The following is a 21,394-nucleotide window of genomic DNA, read 5'->3' as shown; positions in this document are numbered from 1 at the left end:
GAAAAGAAGTGAATCAAGTTATTTGTTTAACACTTTCAGCCCCATGTGTATCTTTTTGATACACAGTGAGGGTTTACTGACGGACCACGTGTATCAAATAGATACACATGAGCTGACAGTGTTCATAGCAAACTGTAGTCTGGTCCCGGGATGAAATTTACTCAAACAGGGTTGGGGCTGAAAGTGTTAAAATATTTTATATAAACATAGGAATAAATATTGCAGCAAAAAAGGCATTATGTTACGAAGGTGTAAACCCCCACCTGCCCCCTTGTCACATTTCGTAACGCAAGAATGAATCTTTACTTCCCCCTACCGCGTTGTGAACAACCCCTTACATCTCTTCAGTCATCGGCAGTCTGAAGGCAATTGGCTTCTTCTGCAGAAAAAACAAACAAACAAACAAGAATCTGCATTAGGATCTTGTATAAAACCATCCCTCTCTAACTATATTTGTTCACGTGGTTCACGCAAAAAAATTAAAAAGGCCGGGTACTCTTTGAATAAATTTCGCATAAGGAATCGCCTACTGAAGTTTGCCTACATACCTTAACGATCCACTCTGTATAGTTTTGGTGTTGAATAGTGACGAAAAATCCAAAATAAAGAAATAAAAAATATAGAATATAAGCACTGGCGTATTTAGGGGAGTCTTCCGGGCTTAAGCCCCCCCCCGAAATCTTACTTACTATAGTAAAGTATATGAAATATCTTGCAGAATTTCCACATTTTCAGGCAAAGCCCCCCCGAAACAAAATCGTAAATACGCCACTGAATATAAGGTTTAGTAACAATACAAAATACAGTATTTTGTGGAGTTTATTAAATTTAACGTAATGAACCAAAGTTACAAGAGAAATATAATAGACTACTACAAGAAACTTTTAACAATGCAACAATTTTCTTTTATAATTAACAACACAAATTTGTATATAATAGCAACAGAATTTAAAATTGCTACACACAGTAAATGTAGGCTTATAACAAAGAAATCACTTCTTTGTTGAGTTTAAGTTATCCTAATTGTTGGGCACCACATTGCCCATACGTGGGGGTTCTGTCTTCTCCGTGAATTGGATACTTACGTCCTGTACCCTCATGTTGGGGGTAAGGAACTGGCTCAACGTATCCACTCCGTCTCTTGGCATGCGGTCGAAGGGGAAGCCCATGGATCGTCTGTCAGGGAACAACGAGTCTCGCAGGCCACAATAGCTCACTGCATCGCTACACGCACCACCGCGAGCAGCTTGTTGAACCTAAAATTTAAATGAAGTGTACTGTATAGGTAAGGATTGTTTCATCTTTTTGATACACAAGAAACAAGTAGAAGTGTCGTGTGTACATTACGGAAAGGAATTTGATTTGTATTACGTGATACCGGAAGTAATAGTAGATTTATATTACTTCTGGTTTTAGTAGAGAGATTAGAGTGAAAATAAAATATATTCTTGGGGCGCTTAGCGTAATTGACGCAGAAAACAACTTCTTGCTATCTATTACGGTTTAAACTCTATAGCAACTAACGTTAAAACCGGAAATTGTTTATTTTTGCCATTTTCCGTTTGAATAGAGAATAAAGAGAGAATATTGCACCTATTCTTAGAACGCTACATTGATTGCAAGACACCGCTTCTAGCAGTCTCTTTATTGTTTTAGCTCTATATATAGATCAATATTTAAAAAACCGGAAGTTGTAGTAGATTTCTATCACTTCCGGTTTTAGAAGAGAGCTAAGGATGGAGATGAAATGTGCTTTTGGGACACTTATTCGATTGCAGTAGCTCTCATCTGACTATCAATTACCGTGTTTGTTCTATGAAGATGAATGTAAACGCTAGAAGTGCTTTATTTGTTTCGCATGCAGTTGATAGACCCCAATATTACCTCCGTAAACGAGCTCGATTCCCAGCTTTTGCCGCTCTACACCCTCACCAAAATTATGGTAACCCATCAAGGGTTCTTGAGGATTTTTTTTTTTTTTTTTTTTTTTGCCTTCCGGATGGACTGACACACGGACAGAGTAAATATATAACGGAATTTTTGACAAACAGAACTCCTTTAAAAAAAATAAATAAATAAAAATTTGTACTCCGTTTTGGGGTTATTACTACTTGAATTTGACAACCGGTTCATGAAGAATTTTACTGAAATAGGCACGTACACTCATGTCCAAAATTTATTGTCGCATGTCTATAAATATGTTGTTGTAGAAACATAATTTGATAACGAATTCGCCCGGTATTAACTTATAATTTTAGTATGTGTATAATTGGCAAAGACATGTATGTGGCAAATTTGATGTTAAAAGATCAGTAAATAAGAACAATGTAACGAAAATAAAACTTTCTTGTCCATTTAGCAACATTTTGTTTTACTCATTCTAATTTTCGTATTTATAATTCTTTTCCTATGAAATTTACCACAAATATACATTTGCCGATTATACATATAGTAACAGTATTAAAAGTACCATGCAAAATCATTATCAAATTATCTTACAGGAAGACAATGATAGATATGCGACAATCATTTTGGACATGAGTGTACATTCTCTTATTTATTTATTTGTCGTCAACACAACAGACATAGCCCAATTTAGTCCTGGATCCACAATACACGTCCGTAAAAATTTGTGGGTGCACGGAGTTTTATTGTTGTATCGTCTTCTTCAAACTATCGTTATCTGCTTTTTCTTGGGTAGACATCTCAATTATGGTCGCTTATCTCCACAGACGCCATTTTCCAATATGGCCGCCAAATAAGCAATCAGCATACATAACTAAGGAACTAAGTCACCTAGGAAAGTCATTTTGGTGTCGAATCATAGGTTTTTGAGGTCAGGGAATTCAAATATTACTATAAAATTGCTATATATCGAAGTATTTTATATATTACCGAGAAACAATACATTTTATATATAAAGGGTGGACCATTTTAATTCATCCACAGGAATATCTTGAAAAACAAATCGAAGCAAGGAAAATTTTCAATTATATTTGTTTGCCACAAAGAGGGACATATTTTGGCCTACTCTTTAACACCGCCAGATGAACAGTGTTGCCAATTCAACAGAAAGTTGTATTTTTCAAATGTCATTACTTAAGGTTATTACAAATTTCAAATCTGCATTTAAAAAGAAAACAAGCAATACCACATTTATTGTACAGTTTTGTAAATTAACGACGCTACAGTATCACAAACATTTAAAACAACCAAACTCTGAAGGTTTCTAAAACAATAATAACGCAAGTGAGGTGCGAGGGAAGACACATCGAATGTACCTTAGTGTCAAGTACTACAGTAACGATGTGACATATTTCGAATAAATGTAAACAAAATTATAAGAAATTAAAAATTTGACTTTTTCAAAAGGCTTCATTTCGAAAAATTGCATAGATAACCATCACATCTAATTATGTAAGTTCTTTTCAAAAAGCATGAAGATAATAATTCCGTTTACAGCACTTGATATCTGAAACCATTGGAGAGATATGGCAATTAATGTTAAAGTTGGCAAGACTGCTTAAAATCATGTAAGTATGAGAACTTGTTGCAAATACAACTGCCAAAAACTGTTAAAAGTACGACATTGTAAGCAATTTTCAATTTCTTGTAATTTTCTTCCAATTATTCGAAATTCGTCAGATCATATTGATAGTATTTGACACTAAGGTGCATTCGATATGCCTTGTCCCGTTCGTCTCACTTGCGTTATCATTATTTTAGAAATCTTCAAAGTTTGGTTGTTTTTAATGTTTGTAATTCTGTAGTGTTGCTAGTTTACAACCCTGAATAATAAGTGTGGTATTGCTTGTTTTCTTTTTAAATGTAGATTTGAAATTTGAAATAACTTGACGTAGTGACATTTGAAAAAATACAACTTTATGTTGAAATGCAACCTTGTCAATCTGGTGGTATAAAGAGTACACGAAAAAGTCTCCCTTTGTTACAAACAAATTTCTTTGTAAAGTTCTTTTGATCCGGTATATAGTTTCCGAAATATTCCCGTGGATGAATCAAAATGGTCCACCCTGTATATATGGTGTATTGTATTCATTACAGACATTGGAGCCCTGTCTATGTTAACTTAAAAGGATGCGAAAACAAAGTTGATATACAAAATGGCTTATGGTTTACATTGTATGTAAAAGCAGTACATCAAATATTGTGCTATTAGTATCATTATGAATTATTATTTGTTAATGGTTCAAAATACTATTAATCTAAAAAAAAAAAAAAAACCATTAGAAAAGTTGCTGATGTGACTAAACAAATGAGTATTCTTACAATATTTCCCACTTATAAACAACATAATACACAACATTTGAGCAACCACAATATTTACAGTCTCTAATATTATTTTGTCATTTTGTTAACTGCAAAAGTTCCGATTTCTCGGTACATTCGTTCACAAATCTTAAATAGCAATCTCTTAGTGCTTGACTTGACACTAACAGTTGAGTGTGAAGTAATTTACACTTTCCTTTTTCTTTATTTTGCAAGGCCAGTCGAAACTGATTTAATTCTTTATGCAAATTGTTATATGCTTCCTTTTCGTTATCACCCCAGAAAGCATCCCTAAATCATTTTATTCAATGGTTCAGAGACAATTAACATTCCTTGAAACACCCGGGGGGGGGGGAATGTTTTTCATTTAGTACACTCTTAACTGAATTCACTCCGAAGCTCTCTGTTTCAACCAGAGCATCATCAAAACCGCTTCAAAGGAGGTACCTCCCAGCACACCGTAGAGCCACTTTTGTTCAATGAAATACTCCAAGCATTGGCAATACAGTGTATATCATAAAATTCCTCTGGGTTATTTAGAACTATGTCCACAACTGTACAGAACACTCCTTCGCCGCAGAAGACCGGAAGATTGGGTTGTCTTAATTGTTGTTTCACAGATTCAAAGTTTCACAGATTCAAAGTACAAACAGTAGCGTAATCAGTAACTGGGGATGAAATAACTGACAGAAACCCAACTTATTTAATTGGTACAACCTCGGATGAAATTAAAGAGTGTATACTGCTCCACTTTGGTGGTGCATGCTGAGTGTTGCCTAAAAACGCACCACATCGAGTAAGAGAAATAACAAACTCAGTTTTTAGAACACATGTGGATGCCTCATCAGATACATAAATGCCAACATCTTCAGCAATTTTAAAGTTGTTGGGAAGACCAGATTTGGTTTCGACACCGTAGCTCACACTGAAGTTTCCAAGTTCTCTTCATCAGTACAGTTTGTGAAATATTTTTCTTCCTGTGGATCTCTTCTGATGTCTTATGTTGAAAAAAGAACCATGGCAGTATGATGTTTTTCAAACGCACCTGTGAGGAGCAATGACTTGTCCTCGAAGTCGAAGTTGTTAAGAGCTCATGTTGTAAAATCTCCTAAGTTAAAATGACTTGGTATTGGTGTGTCAGCAATTTCATAGGTTTTTACAGAGTACGCAGAGAGTAAATTTATGTCTCTTATTAAATCTTAGTAGCTAATGGAAACACAAACCCGATTTAAGGAAATTACTAACGTTTTACTTTTCCATCGATCATAAATTGTGTGCGCCACCATCATATGAAGTGTTGTTTTCTTCATACCTTGCCATATCTGATAATACATTATTTGGTATAGAGAGAATAGTGGCAAAGATTTTCGTTATAGTGCATTAGTATCAGAAATGACATAATCTTCCAGTTCATTATCATTATCGATGTTTGCGACATCACTGTCTCCTGCTGCTTTCATGAGTAAGTGTGTTTTGCTAATATTGAATAGGGATGAAAGAATGGTAATACATCAGACATCGTCACCATCTTCCAGCATTATAGAAGGTCTGTGGAATCATAGAATTTGTCGCTTAAGTTAAAATATACTTCCTTAGTAGCATTATGTAGAAGTATCCCTGCAGTCTTTACGGCATTGTGAGATCTAATCATTTGGGCTAAAACATCTGAACTCACATACAAGCAAAGGGTTCCTTTCGGTTTTTTGATGGACAAAACTTGATTTTGTCCTCATATTCCCTAACCAAAAATGTCTTCATCTCATTGTTATAAATTGGAATATTGTCATCGAAGTTGTTCATCAGCTTCCTAATTTTAGAAAGTGTGAAGCCATAACCCTTACTGAGCAAAGGATCAATAACTGTTTTGCTTGCTTGAATAACTGGAATTTCTGTAACAATTTTGTACTTTTCGGCTCTTTAACACTTGACAGGCAGTCATATTTTCTAAGGTAAGCTTTTATGCAGTTTCCATGGGCGAGTACATCGGCTACGATCTAATCTTCATCTTGAAAGAAATTTGTGACTGCCACAAATTTGTGGGCCTTATTCTCTTCACACACAAAAAACTTCTTTACTGCACGCACTTCAGTTACTATAGCTTAAATATTTCCGCAGATAATCCATGGAAGGCTATCTTGGAATTCTTTCTGATTAGGACCTCGGCGGGAAGTGGTTAATGACCGATTTTAATACAATTTATCCTCATATTGAACTTGGACTTCCCGAAAAGCTTTGGATCCGCCCGAAAAAAATTTCTGCGTACGCCCCTGGCTATATTATGCATCAGAATTTCAACATATCGCAATTTTAAGATAATATTTGAATTCTCTGATCTTCAAAACCTACGATTTGACACCAAGATAACTTTCCTAGGTGACTTAGTTCCTTAGTTATGTATGTTGATTGCTTATTTGACGGCCATATTGGAAAATGGCGTCTGTGGAGATAAGCGACTATAATAGAGATGTCTACCCAAGAAAAAATAGAAAGCGAGAGGTAAAAGAACACGATGCAATAATAAAACTCCGTGCACCCACAAATTTTTACGGGCATGTACTGTGGATCCCGGACTAATTATAGTGTTGATGAATTACAAAATAAATTTACAATAGTTTTCTTAAACATATAGTTCATATTACAGATGTCAATTTCTTTGTGTTCTATACATATTTTGTTATAAAAAGAGCATATGCTCCAGATTGGTGATTTCAATAATACGTTGTCTTTGCTTTTTGGAATAGAACAGGCCAGAGTTATCAGGACGAGTTTAAGTTTCGGGTCATGAAAATTTAGTGTCGATATCAGATTCGTACAATTAAACTCGTTTTGTACTATTTTATGGAGAAAAATCAGATCTAACAACGTTTCGCCTTTGTTCAACTGTACGGATACAGAAGTTGTCTATTAATGTTAGTTAGTTCTTATAAGATGGATAGATACCAGTTCTCTTGTATGCCAAGTATCTGGTAAATTTAGATTGGATTTTTTTACAGTTTGTGTCGGTATTGCTGTTGCGATTGATTCCAGATCACAGCAGCATATTCCAGTTTTGATCGGATATAGAAATAATACATTTTTTTTTTAAGTGTGGTAATATTGTTAAACTTCTTTCCAGTTCTAATTATGAACCCTAACATCTTGTGAGATTCATTAGCTATGTTCACTATATGGTTATTAAATGTAAGTTTCGTCTCAAATGTAACTTCAAGATCTTGGACTGAATTTAATCTATTTAGCAAGATTTGATTTATTGAGTAATTAAACTCTGATTTTTTCCCAGTAAACGATAAAATGTTACATTTGTTTATATTTACATTAAGTTTGTTAAGAGAACACCAGTTAGTAAGATTTTCCATGTCGTGTTATAAATTGAGATAGTCATTAATGGTCTTTATTCTACCGTATGTTTTGAGGTCATCCGCAAAAATTGCAATTTGTCACTTAATAATGTATGAATAAAAGGAACAACAACGGACCTAGGTTGGAACCGTGTGGAATTCCACAATATACAATATAATCAGTTGCTTTATACTCTTTGTACATAACAGTTTGTTTACGATTGCTTAAATATGATGAGAATAACTTGATCAAGGGAGAAGAGAAATTATATTTTCTTTTATCAACAACTACTTTGGAGCTAACTACACGTAGCCATCCCTAACAGCAAATACAGCAGGCCCAACAGTGGGGAAATGGTAGGTTAACCAAATGGCAGCGTTGGGTGTACATTCTAACTCGCCGATTTGTAGAGCATATGCAACCATTTTAACATTGCTTCTCCGAAAGAAGTAAAATACAATAAGAAGTTCGAGGTCGAAGCTGCTGGATAAATTACAATAAATTGTTGGTTAAACGTCATTCATTTTAAACTACATTGGGCCAGCCAACCTTTGGCCTACGAAGGGCCTAACCAAGTGTGCAGGACTGGAGGCTATATCTCAAAACTAGTAGTCTACTGCTTCGCAAACTACAAGTGAATAAAGTACTACAGATTAATTACAGTAATTGTTGTGTAATTAAAAGGTGAACTAGTAGTATTCCGAATCTTATACAGCTTAATTTTTATATGGATGTTCAAATGTGTGTTCTATGTCGAAGCGTTCTAATGCGAAAATTATATATTCACATTTCTCCCTTTCCAGTCCTGTCAATTAAACTGTTATGAATATTTCGATCTTGCACATGTCGGCGTTACTCTGATCATATCATCTCCAAAATGTATTTTCAAGTTTCTTAGGATTGTGTTCAACATGTTACAGTTCAGAGCAGCCGTTATAGTAATTATTCGCTCATAGGAATGATCCAGAATTTTACAGCATTTTTGTCATATTTCAAAATTCTTTGTATGCCAAAGTTCATGGGATTCAGGTCATGTTACTGTGGTGCGAGATATTTCCTTCTCACAGTCACTCATTAATCGGAAAACAAACATAGTCATTATATACATATTTTACAACATCCTGTATTTCTTTCTTTACTTACTCTGTCATTTTCGAAATTAGAAATCATCACGAAAAGCTCACAAGGAAAGCCTTCTTGGTTGCCTTTGGGGATGAGCATGTGATCTGGCCATCCACAGCCACAGAAGTTGAACATCTGCTGTTGAGTGGTGTCAGTAGGACGAGCCTCCAAATCTCTAAAAGTCCTCTCAAAGGGAATTGTCACCGATGATTGGTCAGATCCACGCATTATAGTACTCACTTTCGGGTTGTTTTTCACTGAAATGTATTGAACGAAAGGTGATCAGAAAATGTACATTTTGAAAAATTTGAAGGCTATATACGTATATTAATTTTGTTTCAAATTTAGCCACATTTGCTTTAACTAGCCTTGTACTTAAGGGTGTTGTGTTTCGGGTTTTTCGTTGTCAGCTTATAAGAACATGTGTAATATCTTTGGATTTTGGTTTCTTAATTCTAAAAAAAAAAAAAGAAAAAAAAGAACCAATAACATATGTTATTTATAAGATAATCATAGTTATTTTTACTAATATTCGTAATATAAATTTTCATTAAATTATTTTTTCAACTACTGAAAACCCATATAAGATTTTACTGCTTCGAAGCTATTTTTATAGACGCTATAGAGATTACAGTATTTGTAGCTTTTAAATAAAACTATATTTCAATATGCATGAAAAAAATCAACGTAGCGTTGCGATTATGGAATTCCGAAATTCCTTTGTCACAAGTTTACTTATTATGTGTTTTATTTGAATTAACTAAATCAGGGTTGAAAAAATACGGTTTCTTTCGAAAAAGAACAAAACGTGTTTAAAACATGAAAAAGGTGTTCAAAATGTTTTAAACATGTTTTAAAACACACACAATCTATCAATATACATGGCAAAACGAAAGTCCTCACCATCCCTGTGTATTGAGAACGGTTTGAGGGAGAATGATGAAATTTGGAAATGGTCTGACACATCAGATGGAGCTATCAAGCATCATGGCGGACATCTTTGCTTGGTATTCGAAATTTTAAATGCAAAGGGAGTCATGTTACGTGTTTTAAGGCTAGAATTTTACTAGAAATACGGTTGTGCGGTTATTTTAGCCCTAAAGCAAGTCATTTCGGAGTTACTGCTTCTGAAAGTTTTCTAGTTATGCCTTTAGGGGCTAAGCTCGCGTTTCGTGGAGGCGGGTGAGATTTTTGTTGCAAAATTTGATTACTATTTCAGAACACTGATGCTAATAAAAATATTTTAAAATAATACATTTTCGGAAAGTAATGTTTGAAGCACACTTCATGTTGTGCTAACTTTAGAATATTTTCTGCAAGCCTATGTAATTGGTTGTACTTTTGAGTCAATAATTTATTGAAGAAATGTAATATTCGGGGTGTTCAGAGCACAATGGATCCAAATCCATTTTAAATAAAGTTCAGTTTTGTTCAGAAATTGAATTCTATTTCAAAACGTAATATCTTCACAGTCAAGAGTCCAAAACAAATGTAACTAAAACCATACGAAAGGGCGTGGGATAGTTTTATGTGACATCCGCTAGACAGGGGCGTCAGTGGGACAGAAGGGCAACCGCCCCAATTCACACTCTGGATTTCAGATTTTGGGGGCAGTAAGGCAGTTTTAGAAATCTTTTCGTAAGCAAAGTCAAACAGAACAAGCTTGAGGTCCTTACAACGAATAAATACGGAGAACATACAGATGATTAAAACTGGAAAGTTGCTTAGGCCCAATTTGTAGAATTTTAAGCAGGCCCGAAACTCAAAAGTAGAGCCACCTTTGGAATCCTTAGGCCAAAAAATATACAAGAGAGCAATATAGGCCTATAGATCCTTGCGGCCAATGGAGGATTATAACTGATCAAAATCCGTACGGTATTTATTCAGAGTAAGGACTTCAAATTTTCTATGTTGCACTTTGCTCAGCAAAAGGTTTCTAAATCTGCATTACTGCCCCCAAAATCTGAAATTCAGGGTAAGGGGCGGATGACCTCTAAACGAACGCCTCTCTCTAGCAGCAATTATATAAAATTCTAGATTGCATCTTGTCATGTAGTTTTTCTTTCTTTCATCTCGGATTCGTGGTTGTGAAAATATGACGTTTTCCATCGGTGTATTCTTTTGGACATACTCTGCATTTATTTAACGTAATTATGCATCATTAACTATGGGATTCGGAGCTTGACTTGTTAATCATTCCCATGCTGAGCATACACAATATAATGTTAATATCTTAAATTTATGAGCAAGGAGGGGGAAATTAGCCCTCCTCCCCCATTTCCTCTCCCCTTGTCTAGCGGTTGTCCTTGGTTTTTGTTACATTTATTTCGTTACATTTGACTACAAAGATATTACGTTTGCTGAACAAAAGTGGACCTTTCTGAAAATGGACTTGGATCTCTTGTGCTCTGAACACTTGGATCCCCTGTGATCTAAAAATATTTTATGGAAACTGAGTTGCAGCCAAATTTATCCTGCAACCCAAGTTTGTTCGAATCGCATAAAATTAGTTTGTTTAGTTTGATTGATTAGTCTTGCATCAGTAGCAAGGCTATATGAGACAGGACTTTTGTTTAAAATGTGATTCGAACCACAAATTTTGAAATTTTACGTCGGATAGCAGTCAAAATCTATACAGCAAATTCCGACGTCTCGCGCCTCTACCCTCAAAATTTAATGTTAAAAGACCGAAAATTGCACCCTGTAGCGTGGTGCATACATACAGGCAGACGAACAAATTGAGATCAAATTGTCCCAGACACTGACGTTCTTCACTGATGTTACTACAAGTATCATGCTTTAATGGTTAGTTACGCGGGCGACTGCCATACCTTGCGCTTTCTCGCGTGGTCCCTTCATACAAGCTATACCAAGGTGTAAAGTTTTTAAGAAAATTTACAACTGAGGTGGGGAAGACGGACGCAATAAAATTTTGATAATATAATGAGAAAGATAATGTTGATACAAAATTAATTTTTACCTGAACCTTCCAGTTGCATCTCAACCACATCACTGACGTTAGAATCATCAGAAACAATTTTCGGATCAACACTTTTACCATTTGTTTGGGTTTCTACTTTTTTCACAGCATTGTATTTTTCATAATGATTCTTCATTCTTAAACCAACCATTTCTTTCTTTTACAAGTTTTACGAGCTCGTATGGTCGTTTTCTTATCTGATGGAGTTTGAGTTACTTTAATAAATTTGCTCCAAATGATGTCATTTTTGTTCCCATAGAACTCATGGTAAACGATTCCAAGTTGTAGGGAGACTGAGAACCAACATGTACTGTATCAACGAATGCCTGCGATGTTTTAATTTCAGAACCGCACTTTAGCAAATAACCTTTTGTTTGTTTTCTGAATACAACACAAAAATTTGTTTCCATGATAATTATTTTATTTATTTTTAAAATGTCAAATCTACAAGTAATCCAACCTTTGACTACGATACTTTCTCGCAAGTTAACTGAGAAGCATTTAAACAATACCATATACGCTAAAAATAAGAGGAAAAAAGAGACAAAATAAATTGTAGATCACAACATTGACCTGCTGTAGCCACGATAAATCAAAAAATTCACATGTGCAAAAAATAGTCTTCTGAATGGGGAGCACTTTTGACAATTTTCTTTATCTGGAAGTTTTTTTTTTACAAAAGTAAAATAAAATAAAAATACGTATGTTTAAAACAAGTCTTAAAAAATACACATGTTTAAAACAAAATTTTTAAAACGTATACAAAATTTATTTTAAACAAAAACAATTGTTTAAAACAAGTTTTAATCATCTGTTTTAAACATTTTGTTTTAAACAAAACAACCCTGAACTAAATACAACCTCAGTATTTTGAACATTTGGAATCTGATCTTACGTTAGACTTACATTAATAAAAATGTATTCGTTTCTGTATAAAATTGACAAGGAAAAATATTTAAAATTTATAACCGTAAATTAAGGAACACTTACATGTAACCTGGAATTTGTCAAGTTCTATCATCATGTTCTTCTGATCTCTAAACAAAAATGGCTGACCTCGTTCATCGAATTTCGGAGCTAAGAAAATACGAACTGTTCCAACTTGTTGGCCGTTGGTATTATTTTCTACCTGTGAATATATCGAAGTTTCAAAATTAGTTACTCAAGTGATCACAATTTTAGAGCAAGAACTTTGTCGCAAAATTTCTAGGAAAAGCTCTTTTTACATCTAGGTCTATATTAAGTAATAGTTCAATAATAGTACGCAGATCATTACGACATTTAAATGTGCAAACTAGCTGTATACACTGTAGCTCAAACATAAAAATAAATTATTATATCGTCCTTTGGGATTCCATGATCTGAACTTTGTAAAACACCTATAACACTTGCGTTTGTCTACCACTGCGTTAACTCTTACTACTGACTGACCACCTAGACTCATAGTTACGAATTACCGGGGGTTGCACGCTGCATGATGTAGCTCATGTGGCAGTAAGGACGAATTCACTATTTGGAGAGGCAGTCATAATTCAATTATGAATCGATATACATACATATTATATATATATATATATATATATATATATATATATATATATATATACAGGGTCGTATTCAGAAAAAGTAGGACTGATTTTCTCCCACGGAGCAATGTAAGGGGGGCTGCAAGGCCTGATGTTATGGAGGGGAGCTTTGGGAACAGGTGTCGACCGGCGGCAGTCGCCTGCGTGCGATAGTTGAGTGTGGACCACTGTGTTAGTGACCTCCTGTTGTGACGCCTCGTCGTCAGTTGCAATGGAGCAAAATTTGGAGCAGCGGTACGCCATCAAGTTTTGCGTCAAACTGGGAAAATCAGCGACCAAAACCAAGGACATGCTTACGCAGGCCTACAAGGAAGATACCATGAGCCGCACAATCACCTCCTAAAAAAGAAGGCCAGAATGTCGAAATCGAAAGTGAAATCGATGTTGATTGCATTTTTTTACCATCGTGGCATTGTCCATAAGGAGTTTGTACCTCCTGGACAGAGTGTAAATGCAAAATTTTACGTGGAAGTGCTCACACGGCTGTGAAATCGGATCACACGCGTGCGACCAGACCTGGTGGGGAAATGGAAGCTCCACCATGACAACGCGCCGCGCCACGGTGCGTGGATTGTGAGGGATCTCCTGACCAAATTCGGCGTTTCCACGTTGCCTCCACCCCCCTACAGCCCTGATGTGGGACCGTCGGACTTCGTCCTTTTTCCCCGTATCAAGAGTAGAGATGCAAAAAAGCCGGCTTTTTTGAATCGATGGTTTTTTTCACATAAAAAGCCGGCTTTTTTGGGAAAAAAACGAGAATTTTGGAAATTTTGGCTTTTTTCAACTTCATGATTTTTCTATCTAAATAGCTTTCTTATAGTATATTCTATAGTTAGATAAAAATTCCATGACCTGAATGTGATATTTCGCTCTGAAATTCACCATCAAGATGGATGGAGTACATGTTTTACGAATTAAAGCTAACATGAAGAATGTAGTATTTGAGGGTAATTTTAGAGGCTATTTAACTTTATTTTAACTTTTGAGTTATCGACATCTTTTTTCTTCTCTAGTTTGTCATCCGTGTTTCATTTCTAAGAGCTTTTAGTACTCTAGCTTCTAGCGCAAAAGTTAAACTTGCCCGTTTTTCTATTTATCCGTCAAAGCGTACGTTTTTCAATATATCCGTCAAACCGTACTTCCACATTTCTGTTATACTGTAGCTGTGAAGTGATTTAGCAATAATTTTCCGGACACAACCTTGAATACCAATTTATACAAATAATCAGTAGCGGATTTAGAAAAGTACTTTAGGAGGGTTTTTTCTGATTGTTTCGTTTCCTAAAAAGTCCTAATTTTATTTGGGAAGTGCTTGAAGTTTATGAGTACAGGCATAACTAATATTTCGTTTCGTTTATATATTTAGCAATAATCTTCCGGATACAATTTTAAAAATCATTTTATACTGAGAATCAGTGGCGGATTTAGAAAAGTATTTTGGGAAGGATTTCTTACTAATGTTTAGTTTTTTAAAACATTCGTAATTTTTATTTGACGGGAGCTTAAAGTTTATGAGTAAAGGCATAAATAATAGATATTTCGTTTGTTGCAGACATTCCGTAACTTTGGGGAACGGGCTTCAGTCCGAAAGACCGCCCCCCTAACCTTCGCAAAACCGTCACTGCTGGTAATTAGTAATAATAACGATTTAAAAACAATAAAAAAGGAAGTCGCCCAACTCACAGTACACGCATTATTTCTACATTCACAGATGGAATGAAGAAAAGCTTTGTCAGAATGGTCGAATGCTGGTTGAATCCCGGACTTCCCGATAGAAGCGCAAAAGCTAATCACTCAGTCATGTTTGTTGTGCAGTTGTATTTAGCTTAACTTAAATATATTCCGTAGTCTTTTTTTTTTTTTTTTTGGTGGGGGAGGAGTTCCGTAATGATATGTTGAATCCCTCTTGTTAAAAATTCAGAGAACTTGAGGATTGGGTAAACTGTGATGGTGGTTCTATAAAACTTAACTGTAGAATTTCAAGAATATACAGAACCAAAAGCTCTAGATGTGCAGCCTTTAAGTGTATCATATAAATCTAAGTATTTCTCTTATGTTTTATTTTAATTTTATTTTGTTTCAAAAAGAGGGTATGGAATATTTTGAAGTAAAAATACTGCATACTATTTTGCTAGTTATTTGTGTATTCTTTAAAAAGAAGTGTTTACATTTAGGGTTGGCTGGTTTACACCAACTTTTTTTTTTTTAATAATTGGTTTAAACCACAAAAATAAAAAGAATGAAAAATGCGAATCGTGTGAACTTCATGGTGACGTTTCCAGATATCAAACTACCTGCAATAGTTTTATTTCCCTTTCACCTTTTAATCAAGGTGTCCCATGTTCAATTCTCGGTCGAACCACAATCCTTCTTTCATGCGTAACCCAAGTAGCGGTTCGGATGTCAGTTTAAGCGAAAGTCTTCTCCTTGATAACCTCGGTATTTCGTAAGGATGTTAAGCCTAAATATACGAAACAAACCAAATTGTATATTTCTACATGCCTAAATGCGTGTTGTTTTATAAAGAAGCCAATATTGCTTAAATATATTGATAGAAATTGGCAAAATTTATCGATTGTCTACGTAGCTTCCAACATTAGCTTGGATTGGACTTTCAATGATATCTACGTACCGGTACTAAATTTGTAATTTAATACCTCAGTTTTAGCGTACTGATTATGGTACGTTGACCTTTAAATTTTACATGCAAAGCAATAACAGGATTTTCCCGTTATTGTCTTACATTTCAAGTAATGACGGGATTTTCCCAATGGCTAGGGCGGGAGATTCTCAACTTAAGAAATTTACTGACCGCACTTCTTTAAGCTTATGGGAGTTCTTTCGGCATAACCCCGCTGTTGCATAATAACATCAAGACGAAACAAACTTAGGCTATTTCTGTGAATATGTAATATAAATACATAAAGCAAAAAATCTAAGTCAAAAAAGCCTGGTTTAAACCAAAAAAGCCTGGTTTAAACATCCCCCAAAAAACGGGTTTTTGGCATTTTCAAAAACAACCACGGTTCTTGCCAACTCTGCTTACTTTTGTATATAGGAGGTTAAAAAATTCTTATTATATACATTGGTTAATCCTGTGGAATTCATAATGTAAATATGTTGAAGAAAAATTGTTTGAAATATTTTTTCGAAATTCATAGTTTATTTTCGATGTTTTATATTATTATCAGCATCAACCACTAATTAAATGATTTTTTGTGTTATAGAGAAGCGATACAAAGTCTGTTTTATCAATTTAAAGCAGTATTTTGAAAAAAGCCCAAAATTTCCGAAGCAAAAAAGCAAAGCAGAAAAAACCGAGTTTTTTTCCAAAAAAGCCGGTTTTTTTCCGAGCCCTTGCATCTCTAATCAAGAGGCAGCTCAAGGGGCATCGTTTCGACTCGGTGGAAGCGGCCCAAGCGGCGACGACGAGGGCGCAAAACGGCATCCCGAAGGACGACTTTCAGAAGACCTTCGCGCCCTGGAAGGCTCGCTACCAGAAGTGTGTGAATGCCCAAGGGGCCTATTTTGAAGAGTATTAAGTCGATATACCAAAAGTCAGTCCTACTACTTTTGGATACAACCCTGTATATATATATATATATATATATATATATATATATATATATACTAAGCTTAAATGCACGTTCTTCGCACAAAAATAATAATTATAGAAAATATTTGAACCTTCTTTCCTACCCCGTTTCAACGAAGTATACTGATAAAAAAAATATATTATACTCTGGCATAAATTTTGAATCTTTACCTTCCTTTGGATATGCCTTTTAATCAAAGCGATATTACCATGTAGTATACAACTGTTAAATAAATGAAGTTACTAAGCCATTTTTCTTTGTTTTTGTTCTTATTATGATACACTTTTGAAAACGCAACCTCACTACACAGTTGAATTTAAGCTGATTAAAATTTATACTAAACAACAAAAGTATTGTTTTTTTAATGAAGTTGGGCAATTAATCTCGAGGAGTTCTAAGCCCGTCCACCTTGAAACCCAAGCGACTTCTTGAATGAAATACAATATACGTCGAGTTATTTTTAAATGTCAGTAGCACTTTACTTCATTGGTCTAGAAACATGAAACAGGAAGCGGAATATGCAGAATAAACCAACAACTTATAAAAAGGTATGATTTATGTCCATTGAAGCACACGTAGCGTAATTGGGGAAAGGAGAACGGAAATTGAAGTTTTCTATTTTTGTCTCTCATTCGTGCTTTCTGATTCCCCCCTTTTCTCCCCCTCCTCCGCCCTTACCTGTAAATCTGATAGACATACTACATTGAAGGAAAAACTTCTAAGACCACTCAGGAAATAAACCTGCTTGGCGAATGGAATGTATTTTTTTTTTAAATAAAGAAAATACCATTCATTCTACCGGCTCATATTTTGACACACATGTTTCTTTCGAAAATCATAAAAAATAGTAAAAGGGATGTATTGATTATTAAATAAGACCAATAACATACTTTAAAAAAGAAATAATCATCATAAGTACTCTTCAATCATTGCCGTTCAGTTACTGCAACCAAGAAGCTTCCATGACCCATATTCTTCAGCTAACTCTTCATCTTCACGTACGATTCTTACGTTTTGATATTATCCATCAATTATAGCATTCCTCGCCACCTCCCTCCTCCATACCCTCTAGCACGTCCCTCATGATACAGTTCCTTCTAACACAATATCTCAGCCAGTTTCTCTTCCTCTTCTTAAAAATATATAAAATTGTTCTTTCTTCCCCCCACCACTTCTAACACCCTCTCATTCGTTTTCCGCTCGACCCATCTAATTCTCTCCATTCTTCTCCTCACTCACATTTCGAAAGCTTCCAGTCGTTTTTCATCATTTTTGCGTAATTTCTCATCATTTTTGCGTAATTTCTCATCAATTTTGCGTAGTTTCTCATCATTTTTGTTTCTGACCCACACAGTACAATACTCCACATGAAGCATTTTATGATTGTTTCTCAATTCTCTATTCAAGGTCCCACAAAACAGACTTTTCTTCCTCCTAAAGGTTTCTTTCGCCATTCCTATTCTTTGTTTTATTTCACGTTCACACTCCATATCATCAATATATTATCAATAATAATACTACCCAGGTATCAAAAACTAGTCATCTGTTCTATTTTCTCCCTTCCTACTTCTATATTCGACACCGACCGCTTCCTTCCAATCAGCATCGCTTTTGTGTTTACAACATTTATTTTCATTCCATTTTCTTCACAGTCCTTCAAGTTTTCTGACATTTTATTGATTTTCTCTTCAGATTCCGCAACAAGCGCGATATCACCTGCAAATCGTATACATCTAATCAATCTACCTCCTACCGAAATTCCGTCTTTATTTTGTAAGCTTTTTTCACTCTCTCTTTTAAATAGATATTAAATATTGTTGGAAAGAGACAGCATTCCTGTCGAATTCCTCTTCCATTTGCACTCTCCTCTGTCATATTCTCTCTTATTCTAACACTCACTTGTTGGTTCATATATATAAGTATCTTATGAGTCTTCGATCCTTCCATTGCAATCCAACGTTTTTTTTTAGAACTTCCAGCAACAATCCCCAATTCACGCGGTCGAAAGCCTTTTCTAGATCAATGAATACCACATAGCCTCTTTCCCTTTTTCTATAAACCTTTCACCGATCACCCCTAATAATCCAATTGCATCTCGTGCACTTACATTAAAAAAGAAATGTAAAAAAATAGATTTAAACCAAGGTAACTATAACATAATTCTTGGGCTTCGAAGGGCTTATATGAGAATAACTTACTTGAACTCCTAAAGGTTAATCTTCCAAGTCTGTAATATCCTTATAACTTATAACAGGATATAGCTATATGTGATTACCCATACATACCTGAATTTTGTAGGAGAATGGAGCGTGTTGTAACTGTGTTAATCTTGCAAACACAGAACCTCGTGGAGTAAAGTCTAAACCTCGAGACAGATCAACATCATTTTGCTGCCAGAAGGTAGACAGCACGTTTTTGTTGAGTTTGGGAGTTTGAATCTCGACGGAAAGAATTCTGATTCCAGGGAAATCGAGCTAAATATACAAAAATAAAACAATAATTAATCAATTTGAAATATTGGTTGAATTTTATTTATTACACATAATTACTTTCTTTTTGATGTTATTCTGACAACAAAACTAGAAATTTCTGAGCTATAAACAAGAGATCTTTACGAAAGTTAAATTTCTCAGAATTTATCATGCTAATGATATTAATGGAACAGTTACTAATGAATATTAGGTTATGTATTGTGTTCAATATTTTAGTACATGAATTTTACATCATCAGACACTAGTACAAAATTTTGAAAATAGTAAATTGTCCAGTGCTTACTTATTTACTTAGTTAAAAGTCGCTAATGTTATGAGGAGTGACATTTTTAAGGTTTAAGGTCCTACGATTATGCTCCGAGCTTAAGGAAGACGGTGATAATAATAATGAGCAAAATGATGAAATAAAGAAGGTAGCAGAAAAGGCGAGAACCCTAACAAAGCTCACACACACAATATTTGTTCACCAAAAGCTCACTTGGTACCGGCTGGGATTGAACCAGGAACCCCACACAGAATAGGTGAGCGCTCTACTATTGAGCCAACGCGATTCCACTGAATGACGCATTGCTACGGTGGCTCCGTGGTAGAACGTTCACTTTTGGTGCACGAGGTCCTTGGTTCGATCCCAGCTCACTCCAAGTGAACTTTGTATTGGACAAACACCGTGTGCATGGATTTTCTGGGGGTTCTCCCGTTTTCTCCCACCATCTTCATTCCATCATTTCATTCATTTCTTATCATCACCTCATTTCTTATCAGTCTCATTTAGCTTAGCCGGCATAACTGTGGGACGTAAAACTTAAAGATTTCATTTCATTTCAAGATGAATGACATGTTAATAAGTATAATAGATCTATTTCAGATGGAGTATTAAGAAATTGCAATGGAAAAACTCAAGAAAATCAACAAAAAAGTTACTATACCTATTTTCGTCAACAAAGATCGGGGAAAAAGTAACACACATTCACGGTAACTCCGTAATGGTAATCATTATAGAAATGAAAATTTTATAGCTAGCAGTGTATCGGTCATTTACCACCAAACCTATATCTAATGTTTATTTCCTATTTTGTGGGTAAGTCACCATGAATGATCAACGTGGTGCCTTACGACGCCAACGTGCTGTGATTTCATTCCTCTACAAATCAGGGAATAATTCAGCAACATCAATTCACAGTAAGCTGTTGCCAGCTTGAAGGGACAACAAAATGAATTGAAGTAATATGTGTAGATGCCTTCAAAACAAAAAAAGGGGGTATATCTAGGAATGTGGCAACTATAGAGGGATCAAGTTAATCCCATACAGTGAGGGCCTGGCAAAGAATTGTTAAGTACAGAATAAGAGAAGAGACAAGCATAGGAGATGAACAGTTTGATTTCATGCAAGGGAGAAGAAGAATAGATGCAATTTTTGCCCTAAGACAGGCGAGTGAAAGACATAGAAAGTGGCAAAAGGAATTACATGTAATGTTTATAGATCTTGAGAAGGGATATGACAAAATGCCCATGTAGAGAATATGGAGATGCATGAGAGAGAGATAGGAGTCACTGAAAAATATGTGATGATATTGAAGGATATGTATAGGGGACGAGTGACTCAGGTCAAGTGTAGCTTAAGGATTCCCTGATGAGGTTGGATTGCATCTGGGGTCAGTCCTCAGCCCATATCAGTTCATTTGGTAATGGATGACCCTGGAGGAGGGTTATGAAACATGCAGTTTCCAGATGACATTGTACTGTTGAAACTTCGAGACAGAAGCTATAAAGGAAACTGGAGGAATGGAGCAAGAAGGCATTGGAAGAAAGAGGAATAAAGATCAGTAGAGCTAAAACAGATTACACGGCATTTGGTGTAATAAATGATAGTTTTGTAAAACTCCAAAGAAGACAAGTTAACATTAGGGTCAATCATATGTTGAGAGTGGCGGAGGAGCTGTCTGTTAAGACCCATCATAAATTACAAAGTGGATGTCTGAACTGGAGAAAAAG

At 35.2% G+C, this 21,394-nt stretch overlaps 1 protein-coding gene across 1 annotated transcript in view; it reads right to left on the bottom strand.

Moving 5' to 3' along the window:
* Positions 1–819: 819 nt before the first annotated feature.
* The window catches only part of LOC145692755 (phenoloxidase 1-like), an 82,190-nt gene continuing 61,615 nt past the window's right edge, over positions 820–21,394 (bottom strand). The window contains exons 10-13 of the mRNA XM_081768197.1: positions 19,196–19,384; positions 12,719–12,857; positions 8,770–9,005; positions 820–1,256 (exon numbers count right to left, since the gene is read on the bottom strand). Coding sequence (XP_081624323.1) covers positions 1,020–1,256; positions 8,770–9,005; positions 12,719–12,857; positions 19,196–19,384 — 801 coding nt within the window. The 3' untranslated portion in view covers positions 820–1,019. The remainder of the gene's footprint in view (positions 1,257–8,769; positions 9,006–12,718; positions 12,858–19,195; positions 19,385–21,394) is intronic.

The sequence above is a fragment of the Thermobia domestica genome, chromosome 8 (assembly GCF_964235325.1).
Source record: "Thermobia domestica chromosome 8, izTheDome1.hap1.1, whole genome shotgun sequence".
Taxonomy (NCBI): domain Eukaryota; kingdom Metazoa; phylum Arthropoda; class Insecta; order Zygentoma; family Lepismatidae; genus Thermobia; species Thermobia domestica.
Note: the sequence above shows the minus strand (reverse complement) of the source record. Positions and strands in the feature narration are given on the sequence as shown.